The sequence below is a fragment of the Amborella trichopoda genome, chromosome 13 (genome assembly GCF_054954075.1).
Source record: "Amborella trichopoda isolate Santa Cruz 75 chromosome 13, AtrichopodaSantaCruz75HAP2 v2.0, whole genome shotgun sequence".
NCBI lineage: Eukaryota > Viridiplantae > Streptophyta > Magnoliopsida > Amborellales > Amborellaceae > Amborella > Amborella trichopoda.
Window position 1 is genome coordinate 52,174,321 of NC_142348.1, and position 11,989 is coordinate 52,186,309.

The 11,989-nt window shown below is 36.9% G+C and overlaps 1 protein-coding gene across 3 annotated transcripts; it reads right to left on the reverse strand.

Moving 5' to 3' along the window:
• Nucleotides 1-49: 49 nt before the first annotated feature.
• LOC18445835 (O-Glycosyl hydrolases family 17 protein) lies at nt 50-7,736 on the reverse strand. Of its 3 annotated transcripts, none has more exons than XR_016048554.1 (7): nt 7,551-7,736; nt 5,774-6,247; nt 3,560-3,691; nt 2,425-2,801; nt 1,563-1,848; nt 1,355-1,445; nt 50-269 (listed from the first exon to the last, which is right to left on the reverse strand). XR_016048554.1 is itself a non-coding variant. In XM_006855964.4 (6 exons), the coding sequence occupies exons 1-6, from the start codon at nt 7,618-7,620 to the stop codon at nt 235-237; spliced, it is 1,374 nt and encodes a 457-aa protein (XP_006856026.1). In that variant the 5' UTR covers nt 7,621-7,736; the 3' UTR covers nt 50-234. The 3 variants fall into 3 exon arrangements, 1 of the variants encoding a protein (XP_006856026.1); XR_016048553.1 differs by having other exon boundaries at nt 1,355-1,460; XM_006855964.4 differs by lacking the exon at nt 1,355-1,445.
• Between the last annotated feature and the right edge of the window lie 4,253 nt (nt 7,737-11,989).

Sequence of the window (11,989 nt, forward strand, 5' to 3'; positions counted from 1 at the left end):
CTTTTACATCTAAATGAATGAGAAAGCTTAAAAGTAGGTAGCCGACAGGTAAAAAAAAAACTTATACATATGTGCAAGTCCAAAAGTACAGTTTTCAAAGAAGAATATGGGAGTTGCTTATCCATTAAGAACATTAATATAAAACATGATACTTATAAAAGCACCATTTGGCACTTATTCCATCCCTACACTTCAACTTTTCATTATTGCAATCCATGTCCTTCCCAGACTCTCCTAGGTCCCTCCTGCAAAGGAGCAGCCTTGGTAGCCTACAAAAACAAAGGTAACCATAAAGCATGCTCAAAACAACAATGAAGATTCTCACTGTTTTTTTTTTTCATAAATGAAAGAAAAAAATACTATGTTTTTAGGAAAATTTATACAAAAAAATACTTAAAATTTCATTAAAACACTTAAAATTTCTTTAATTTATTTTTGAAAATGTTGAAATTTCATAATTTAAATTTTTACTTGTTTATCAAAATGCACCTAAAATATTGCTGCTCATAATTATTGTCTTTTGATGGGATTTTTGAAGTTAATAAAAAAATGAGCATGTTGTGAAATAGTTCATTTCTTAAGTGCTTTTTCATAAAATTTCCTTATTTTTAAAAGGAAAATCTACTAACATACTTATAAAAGATGGACTATTTAACGTTCGATTTATATAATTTGATTGAATTTAAAAATACACCTCAAATAACATACCATCATGAGTTGGAATAAGGAGATCACAATTACTTATAGTCATCCGATGTGAAATCCGATAGCTTGAGTTTTTCATAAGGTTCAAGAAAATTTCTTTTGAATTTTGAACTTAGTCAATGAAATAAATGCAACCACCTAATTTCACATCGAATGATCAAGATCGATTGTGATCACCTTATACCAAAGGTAAAAGTCTGAATGTATATTTTTTCATATATATATAAAAAGTAATGATCCTATAGGACCTTCCCCCACCCATGTGTGTAGGACCTCAAATGATCACCATTAAAGTTGACATGGATCTCTAAAAAAATTATCATAAATTTTCTATAGATCCATGTCAAATTTAATGATGATCTTTTGAAGTCTTACGTAAATGGGTACAAATTTAATGATGATCTTTTGAGGTCCTACGCACATAGATGGAAAAAGATCCTATAAGATCATTTCAATACATCACTCTCATGGATATTTTGAAAGATCACCCATTTTAAACGGAGCACAATACCCTGATACCTTTCTACTTTGACAAGTTGTCGCACATCAAATGATATGAACAAGGGAAAGTGATCAAACAAAAGCTATGAGTAGTGTAATCACCTCCCAACCAATTGATGGAAGATAATGCAGGGAGAGAGGGACCCACCTCTTTGGTCATGTTTTCTTGTGGATCCCATTCTCCATTACCATCGATCAATTGACTTCGCTACGACCCAAACCATCATACTATACTTTTCCTAGGAGAAAATATTCTGCTTCAAAAACTATTAAAAAGTAAACAAAAAAATTCCTTTATTTTTCTTTGTTTATTTTCCAATGAAGGAGAGGAGAGAGATTTCAAGAGACTTGCATACTTGGATTTGTAGAGGTCAGAATAGCTGTTTGCTTAAAATCACAGTTCCAGGGATTTCGCGCAGACGTCTGGTACAGAAGATTCATGGCGTACGCCGCATGGGCGACGACCGTATTTGGCAAAAAGCATGCTCCGCCCGGTTGAAGGGCACTACAATCTATTCCCTGGCCACATGCATAGTCTAAATTGGCCTGAAGATCCGATTCTGACACACCTGCCTTAGGCATACACCATGTTCCAGCTTTCCCAGCTGAGGGAGAAGGATTCACTGAAGGAGAAGGATTTACCTAACAAGTAAAAGCCAACAATTATATTAATAACTAAGTATTCTTTTTAATATTTTTATACGATAAACTTGAGAATTTTTCGAAAACAATATACAATACATTATAATCAAAATTAAAAGGGTGCAATTGGCATACGCATGCATCCATAGCTGTAGAGGTAAGGTGTGCCTTCAAATTTTATCATGGTATATAATTTTGATGTAAAATATTGTCTGGATTATCTCAAAATCTATTTTTATATCTAATTATAAATTTTTAAATTTCAAAAATGGTTAAAATCAAGTATATCTATAAACATATGAAAATCTTGAAAATGGACGGTGTAGACAAATATGTTGTCAAATGTACTATTTTTGAGACTTAAAATCTTTTTATTTTTCATGGCCATACATCTTGATGTCGAGATGATCAATCAAAGGGTTTTTCAATATTAAAACTACCTTTTTCGATGGATTTTTTAGGTGCATCCGTAGCTCTACATTATAAGGTTGCAACCTTATATAAACTTTTTCCAAATTAAAAATATATCACACACGCACGCACACATGTAATCTATAATGGTACACTGCACATTACCTGTGTCCCCTTCTCTAAACCAATATCATAGGTCATGGAGAGGTCAGGCTTGTAGAGGCCAAAATGCCTCTCGGAAGAAGGCCCTCCCTTCAAATCCTCATCGAAAAGAGCGAAAATGTAAGTATCAGGTGACGTGTTGGGTCTCAATGGAGTCCCCACTCTTGATCTCAGATGCTTTATCAGGTTTCCATTGTAGGCCTTTGCATTCTCGAGGTTCGCTCCAACCTCATTGGGGTCCCCTTCATAAGCCCAACCAGTCTCTGCATTAACGACCTCCATGTCTCCGAAACCTTGGGCAGCAAGAGCGGAGTAAATGGCGTCCATTTGAGCATCAAACATGTTGTAGTATGTAATTTTTGTTGCAGGGTCGAAGCGACCTGTACAAAAAGTGAGAGAGAGACTCGTAATGAGGCCCATTGTAGACAATATATCACATGATTAATGGCCAAGCGAGCATGGTTCTGAGCCGAGCCAGGCCGAGTCCAGTTCAGGCTCGGAACTATGAGGCTTGAGCCTGGCCCCTTTTTGAAAACAAAAAGTAAAAAAAATAAATATAAATGGGGGGACGTCCCGGCTATTTATTACAAATGCGTAATTCATGTAAATTCATAATTCATATGTAAACTTATAAATTGCATCATTATCCGAACTTCATCCCAACTATTTGAAGAACTTGTAAAATTACATAATTAATATAAATTACAATATGCATATTCTATTAAAATTACATATAGCGAGGTCCTTCAGGTCTTAAGGCTAGGGACTGGGCCTGGCTGTCACCTGTTAATCTCGCGGGCCCGAAATTCAGGTCCGGCCCAGCCCAACGAGACCATGAAGGGGCTTGAGCACAAGGCCCATCAGGTGGCCCAGCTCATTTGCACCCCTACACACAAGGTCTAGCTCCTCACCTATTGTATGCTCCTCACCTGTTGTATGTTTTCATAGGAATTAACACAACCCTAACAAGGTAATGGGGTTGGGGCAATTGGTGGTTAGGGGGATGGGTGGCTAAACATAACAGCCCACCCCCCATTTGCACTGTTAACATTTGACCAAAAAAGGAAACAAGAAAAAGAATACAACCCTCGCAACCTGCCAATAATGTAGCAAAAGCAAAAGAGTGTGTCACACCTACCTGCATTTTGTTGGAAGAGACAGAAGGCAAGAGTTTCAGGCCTCGGGTCGCTCTGGTATGCGAAGTAAGGGTATGGGTTAATGGTGAAGGGGGCTCCAGTGTCATGGAGAAACCCAAGAACCTGCTTCAGCACTGAGAACAAACATGGAAGATTAATGTAAGGTTGGAAAGAGAGTAAAACACGCACACACTCTCTCTCTCTCTCTCCATCTTTAGGTGAAGAAACAGTAGGGTGACAACGGACCTGGACCTGACCCGGGTTGGGTATGGGTTCAAAAATTGGACCCGGCAGGTTGGATCCATGTGGACCTGAACCAAATACTGGTATTATTTAAATAATATTTAAATTTAATATATAATATTTTAATATAATCATATATTTTAAGTATAACATTTATAGGGTGTGGTTTGGAGAGTGCTTAGGCTCTAAACAATCAAATTAGAGCCTACCTTCAAATAGTGTCGAGAAATGTGGTTTTAATACGGGAAATCTTTGTGATAGCCTTAAAATATATTTTTCTATTTATTTATAAAGTTTAAAGCTAAAGAAATAGTGCAGATCAACAGATCTATGAAAACTTGAAAATCTTGAAAATTAATGGTCCAAAAATGTGTTCTCAAATGCACTATTTTCAAAACTTGAAATCCATTTTTTTTTTCTCATGTCCATGCATCTTGATGTCAAGATGAACAATTTGAAGATATTTGGGCATCAAAACAATCTCTTTTAATGAAATTTTCGAGGTAGGCTCAAATTTGATTGTTTAGAGCATCGGCTCTATATAAACTTTTCCCATATTTATATGGTAAATATTTAACATAAAATTTAAATATATTCAAATATATACGTATTTTTATTTTTAGGTTGGTTCCAATTGGGTTTGGGTCCCATAAGTTTTTTTCGGGTCCGGGTACCCCTAAGAAATAGCAAAGGGTCCCATAAGTTTTTTTCGGGTCCCTGGTACCCCTAGGAAATAGCAAAGGCTTCTCTCTCTCAGTGTTAAAATATAGGAAAGGAAAACATAGAAAATTGGAGGGCGAGAGGGAAATAAGTAAAACTGTAAGTATCCTTCTCTCTCTCTCTTCATAAATAAACAGCAACAACTTCTTTGTCTGTCTCTCTCTCTCTTCATAAATAGTGAATAAACAGCAACAACTTCTTTGTCTATCTCTCTCTCTCTTCATAAATAGTGAATAAACTGCATAAGCTTCTCTCGTGTTCTCTCCCATCAAGCAACATCACACCTCTGTCGCTTCAGGAATAGGTGAATAAAGAGGAAAAACTGTTGTCCATCTCTCTCATCATAAATAGAGTGAATGAACAGCAACAACTCTCAATTTTCTCTCTCCATGAGTGAATTAACAGCAAAAACTCTCTTCCTCTCTCTCCATATCCCTACCAGAACAAATAAAGGTAAAACTAGAGCACATCAAGATAAAGTTTCAGCTGTATTTTGAGGTGAATTTAAGCACGATCAATGGAGAAAAGGAGCAAAGTTTGGGTCAATTTTGGCTCAAACTTCGGTTAAAAGGAAAAAAGGTAAAAGGTGAAGTTTTCCTCATATTTAGGTTGATATTTTATTTAAAGGGAAAGCACAGAAATAATGAAGACAGTAGAAGTACAGAAATAATGAAGACAACAGAACTTCACATGGCAGCTCCATCTTAATTCCATTAGTGAAGCATTATGATGCTTTTGTTCCAAAATATTATATTGCAAAATGACAATAGGTAACTTTAGTAAGAGCTATGCTTCTAAAAGAACAATGGTATTTTTATAAATATAAAATTGATTCAATATATTTCAGTGTGGCACCGATAGGTCATATGTGTGGCTCACATTCAAGTAGAAGGCTAAAAAAGAATAAAAAGTAGGTCTAAAAGACATGATTGGAAATATTGAGAAAAAATAAGGACTTATAACATAACTAAAATCCCAATTAATAATTAAAAAAAGACTTTGAAAACCATGATTCAATATAACATTAACATTCACTTAACTAAAAGGTTGTTTAAGCTATAAGGTGTGCACTTAAACCAAATACTTAAAAGTCTGGAATTCACTGATATTTTCGAAATTAAAGGACCGTTCTTTTTTTTTTCCAATAGTAGAAATCGAAATAGAGATGGAGTGTTGCTTGACTTCTTATCAGTAACCACTAAAGCTCAAGTCCGGTTCTTGAACAAAGGAGAGTTAAATATAGAGAGGGATACCTTGGAGATCAGGGTTGAAACGGCCTGAAGATGGTGGGGCCGACTGGGAGAGCACAGCCATGGAATGGACGGTGGTGACCTTGATCTTGTCGGCAAGCGACGCCCCTAAGAGCGCCGTGTGGAGGTTCTGCATTGCCGGGATGATCTGTGAGATCAAATTCTGATCGTTGGATGTGAGCACCTCGTTGCCGACCGATATCGCGACGATCTTGCTCGCCGGATAGTACGGGAGCACGTTGGTATTGATCCACTGCTTGGCAGCCGTTGGATCGTTGAGGGAGGCGATCTCACCATTGGCTGCGCCGATCATTATGCATATGCCTGAATTGGCGAGTGCACGGATTATGGCTGCATCTGCGCCATACAATCTGACCTTTGCGATCGACGTCGATTGGAGGAGCTTGACGGCCACAGATGGAGGGGGTAGGTTGTCGGCAGACTCGCCGTAGTTTATGCCGATGAACGACTGTGATTCTGCAATGAAAATCCATTTCGAGACGTTTCTTAGATAGAGAGAGGGAGAGAGAGAGAGAGAGGAAAATTAGAAAAAACACTGGGTTTTGTTTTTGGTTTAAGATTAACAGATTTAGAGAGAGAAAGAGAGAATTTTGCCGGGACGGAGAAAAGAGAAAATTTTGTTTTTCGAGTAAGCTTAACAGAACTAGAAAGAGAGAGAATGAAAATCAATTTCGAAACGTTTCTTAGAGAGAGAAAGGAAAATTCGAAGAAACACTGGGTTTTGGTGTTGGTCTAAGATTAACACTTTAACAGATTTAGAGAGAGAGAGAGTTTTGCGGGAATGGAAAAGAGAAAATTTTGTTTTTCGAGTAAGCTTAACGGAACTAGAGAGAGAGAGTTTTGCAGAGTAGGGAAAGAGAGAAAATTTTGTTGTTGGAGTAAGCTTAGCAGATTTCTAGAGAGAGATAAAGAGAGATTGATAAACAATGAGATTTGCAGGGGTGAAACTAAAAGAAAAAAGAGTACATTTTGTTGTTGGAGTAGTAAAGCTTATCAGAGTTCTAGAGGCTAGAAAGCCATTTAGACCTCCTAAAAAAATCAAATTTCAGAGAAGCGAGATGAAAGGACCCTTAAAATATTCCTAGAGAGAGAAGTTGTGGAGTGGTAAAACAAATTTTGGAGAAGAGACATGAGAAAACCCTTAAAAATCTCCTAGAGAGAGAAAATTCTGGAAAAGTAAAACAAATTTTGGAGAAGAGAAATGAAGGTGCCCTTAACAACTTCCTAGAGAGAGAAAATTCTGGAGAAGTGAAAGTTTTGAAGAGAAAAACAAGAAATTCAGAGACCAAATTGGTAGATAGCCATCGAAAGCAAGTGAAATTTTCCTGATAAAAGAATTCTAGAGAGAGAGAGAGAGAGAGAGAGCAGAGAGTTATGTAGGAGCGAAATTGAAAGGAACCCAATGTAGATATCTACGACATGAAATCCTAAAACCATTCCAGTGACCAAACAGCCACAAGTTCCCACTGAGAATTCCCTGTAAAACAAATTCTAGAGAGAGAAAGAGAGTTCTGGAGAAGTGAAACTAATAAAAATGCAGATTTAGTTCTTGAATTAAGCTCTAAAGGCAAAAGAGAAGGTAAAAAAGGAAATTTAATTAATTTCAAGTTTTCAACAAATTTTCAGCCCGAAATTCAAAAAATTACTCCTTTATGGCATATAAATTGCAGGAGATTTATGTTGGGGAGAATTCAAAGGAAAAAACAATGAAATAAATTAAAAGAAGGGAAGGAAAGACGGTAGAAAGATCACAACTTACTTGCACATTGAGAAGCTTGCAAAATGGTAAGAACAATTAGACAAATTATTCTGCAATGAAGGATAGCCATGGCCTCTCTTTGCTTACTTTCTCTCTCTATTGATGATCAAAATGATTGAATTCAATGAAGCATAGAGAGAGATATAGAGAAAGAGAGATCACTGAAGAGGGAGCATAATTGAAGTCAATGGAGGAAAGATGTAGAAATAGAAATAGAAATAGAGAGAGAGAGAGAGAGAGAGAGAGAGAGAGAGAGGATAAATGACTGGCAATAAGTGTACAGAGTACAGACTTCAGAGTGCTACTCTTTTTTATTTGGACAGTGTTAGTCGTTGCCTTTATGCAAAATGTCCATTACGTACAGTTGCTTAACTAAATGACAATAAAACTCCTCAATATTTAACGAATAACAAGTATGACCACTCGACCGTATCTTTAAGATGGGCAAGTGCACATTTAAAGCCCCAAAATAACTCCACATGGCATTAATCCTGATACCCTTCTTTTTCACAAGTCCTAATTAGAAAACACTGCATTCTTGCAACCTCTCTCTCTCTCTCTCTCTCTCTCTCTCTCTCTCTCTCAGAACTAGTCAAGGAGTTCTCGATCATCCAGTTTGGCTCTAGACAAAATCAAACCTTGTCGTTAGGATCTAGTTCTTGGATTTAACTGGGTCATAATCCGGTCTAGCCCAGACCTATGCAGGTTGGATTTGGGTCTTGCATGAACTGACCCGGTACATATAAATCCACCCCAAAAAGGTCAGGGTCTCGACAGCTCGTATCTAGATCGAGTGGGATCCAACTACGTATGGAGAAACAGACCTGAACCTAAAACCTCTTACCCATACAGAAACCAAGACTTTCACAACTCTTACTCTCTTTTCATTTAAGAGATAGATGATATGAAAATTTTTTTCTTTTTTTTTTTGGGTAATTTAATGGCGAAGACAAGCCCTTATCCGTTTTTCTATATAAATTAGGGAGTTAATTTTTTTAAGGTATCGTGGGTGATATGAGCAAGATTGAAAATCAGAACGTAGTAACTAAGTATGGGAGTGCTTTCGCCAAAACCTAACCTCTTTTCTAAAAATGGAATTTTCTCTTAGGACAAAAAGTCATCCAGCTGTCCCTGAATTCCACTCCCTCTCCTTTCGAGAGAGAAGTCTTTCATGTTGTCACCTTCCCTATTTTTCACGAGGAGAGAGAGAGAGAGAGAGAGAGAGAGAGAGAGAGAGATTTTAGAGTGATTAAGCAACTTTTCCCGTCCTTTACTTCAGATGGAAGAAATTTTCCAAACTTTTGGTTAGTTTTGCAGGGTGAAAGTATACATTGCGCGTTGAAAGATGTCCTCAAAAAGCACTGCATCATTTTCAATATAAACAATTTGTTAAGAGTGCTGCACCCCTCTTCTTTTCCACTACAGTAGAGAGAGTGTGTGTTTTTTTCTTCAAAAGTGGCACAAGTAACTTTTTCACTAAGTAGAATTTGTTAGCTTTTTTACTAAGTAGAATTTAGGAAGCTTCCAGATGGAATATTAGGATTCCAAAGTTTTTTTTTCTTTAAAATTTCCAGACTTATCAACTAAGAGCATATTAAGTAGGGCGCCTTGTTTTTAAAAACAGGCTCTGTGGATTTATAGAACTTTGTAAGTTGCACCTTGAAACTCCGTTGGAAAATGCATTTCCAATGGTAAAAAACTTTGATACCCAAATATATTATTGTTCTGAATGGTAAAATTTGAAGTTTTAAAAATAGCGTAGATGACATGGATCTATGAAATGGATAATCCAAATGGTGTTTGCTTGATCGGTCATTTCAAGGGTTAGAAATCTTGAATAAACAAAGCATTTCAAGAAAGCAAAGTACTTATGTCATTTGATTAAGGCATTGTAGGTAAGTCAAATTACTAAAATGCCTGTACTTATTGGAGGTTCTTATCCTTAAATATGGACAATTTATTCGAGGTTCCTATCCTTAAATATGGACAATTTGGGTATTTTTTAAAATATTTTTGGGGGAAAGTATGATAAAAAGGAAAATTTAAAAGTAAAACCATCAAATTGAAATGTTTTAACCCACTTAAATGACATTTTCTTTTCATTTTGCCGAAGTCGTACAAAGAACCCCATGTTTGATGAATTATTGAAAAGCCAAAAAAATTTATGCTCCTTGTGATTATACATTCCATTTATTCCCTCAAGTAAAACCCAATAGACTAATCCAAATTTTGGGACGTAACATCTTCAACAAAGTAACCTGATAAAATAATTGAGGATGCAACCTCTTCAAGCTATAGACTAACCTCAATAAAAAAATTTCAAAATGAAATCTCTATGTACTAGAAAAAATTAATGTAAAAAAGACCGTCCAACTTTTGAAGGGCGAGATCTAGGTGTCAAAAACTTTAAAATTCAATTTCTTTCCCTTTCGAAACTAATTCTTAAGTGGTTTCCAAAGTTTTGTAATGAAAAGATTCTCCTCCCTAGTAGATCTTTTGACTGCAGGAGTACATCACATGCTATATGGGCTAAAAAAGGAGGAGGGAGTGTCCATGCCCCTTCAATCATTTGTTAATGTTAAAATTTTATATTAAAGGGTTCCAATACTTGGAAGGAATGCCATAAAGTCCATTTGCATGAGCCTTGCAACGGTAAACTTTTCAAATATTTAGAGGTTCTTAGGAATTTCTCATAAGTTAGTGGTGATTTGGCCATTTAAGCCTTTTAAGCATCCCTTTTGCTAAAAAGGTTTCAATGAGCTGGGTTGATCTTATTCTTTGCCTAAAGTTGGGATTTCAATGGACGGCCCAGATGTCCCAGTAGATGCCCATTGTGGAAATCTAACGGTTCACATTCAAGGCTTGAGAATGGTGCAAAGGTAGAATTCCAAAGGATGCCTTACAAATGGAGCACTACTTGAAACAAGTGCCTTTAGGGGTGGCTTACAAGTGACAAACCCTATTCTCTCTCTCTCCATGGAAATGGAACCCAAAATTTAGGGTTTTCCTTGTTTATTAAAGAGTAAGGCTGCGGTTTTATAATACATCATTAATGCTTTTGACGGACTTAAGAAATCTAGTTTCCTAGGATTTAAAGCTCCAAAAATAATGTTGATGCGGTGGATACGTGAACCTTTGAAACTGTAGTTATCCGACCCGGATTCAGATCCAAAAAAATAATTATGGGACCCGAACCTAAAATTATCAAACTCGAACCTGATTGGATCCGACCCAAAAAATAAACAATTATGTATATTTAAATATTATGTTAAATATATACACGTATTTATATTTATGATAAATGACCTTGTGAGACCTTCTTACACCCATGTGTGTAGGACCCCAAATGATCACCATTAAATTTGGCACAGATCTCTAAAAAAGTCAAGTCCCACATTTATGTGATAACTTTTTTAAAGATTTGTGCCAAATTTAATAGTGATCATTTGAGATTCTACACACATGGGTATATGGGAGTTTATCATAAGATCATTACTCTATTTATACATGTATATAAATTACATTTAATTTATATTAGATGTTATTTATATAATAACACTATTTGGGTTAGGTCCATGTAGACCTAGACCCAAATATTACTCGGGTCCAATATTTGGACCCGGACCCAACCCGCTGGGTCAAGTTCTTGAACCCATACCCAAGACCTGGGTCGGGTCCAGGTCCATTTCCACCCCAAACAAGATATGCCATTTTTAGACTTGCATTTTCCGGGGGATTTGAATCTACGAAGTTGTTGCCCCTGCAAAGTGCCTTCCCTTCCTTTAGAAGCCCCTTTTTAAAAGGACTAACAAGTGACAAACATGAAGCTTCTGCCCCCTCTCCAACCTTAGGTGAATGCGACTGAATTGAACCTAACACTTACAGGTTAAAACCAACTGCTCCATGGTACTATATACATGCATAGGGTTGCTAACAGGACTGGACTTTAGCCAGTAGGTTCGAGCTTAGGTAGAAATCAAGCATGGCAAGCAGATGGGCCCAACTTGTTTAGCTTATAGGATCGTGAATATGCCTGATGGTGCTAGGCCAGGCTTCAGCAGAGTTCAGACTTTTTAAGTCCAATCAAGCCTAGACCCAAACCGGTCCAGGTTGTTACCAATCTGGTCATCTCGGTCCAAGCCGAGAGAAAGGAGGAGGGCTGTGTTTGATTGGTAGCCAAGGCAAAAAATTTACCACATCTATTTCATGAATCTTAATACAATGATGGCGAAATAAAATTCATATAACTAATCCCAAATAGTTGAGATAAAGCTCAAATAATGATAATAATGATGCAGTCTCAACCCAAACGTGTTAAATCAAATCAAGCCCGAGCCCATCCCACGGGCCTTAGAGGGCTGCCAAAGCCCAGCTTGAAACAGAACCCAGCCCTAGAGCCCCTGAGCTTACCTGGCCCAATTGGTGGACCATGCAGAACC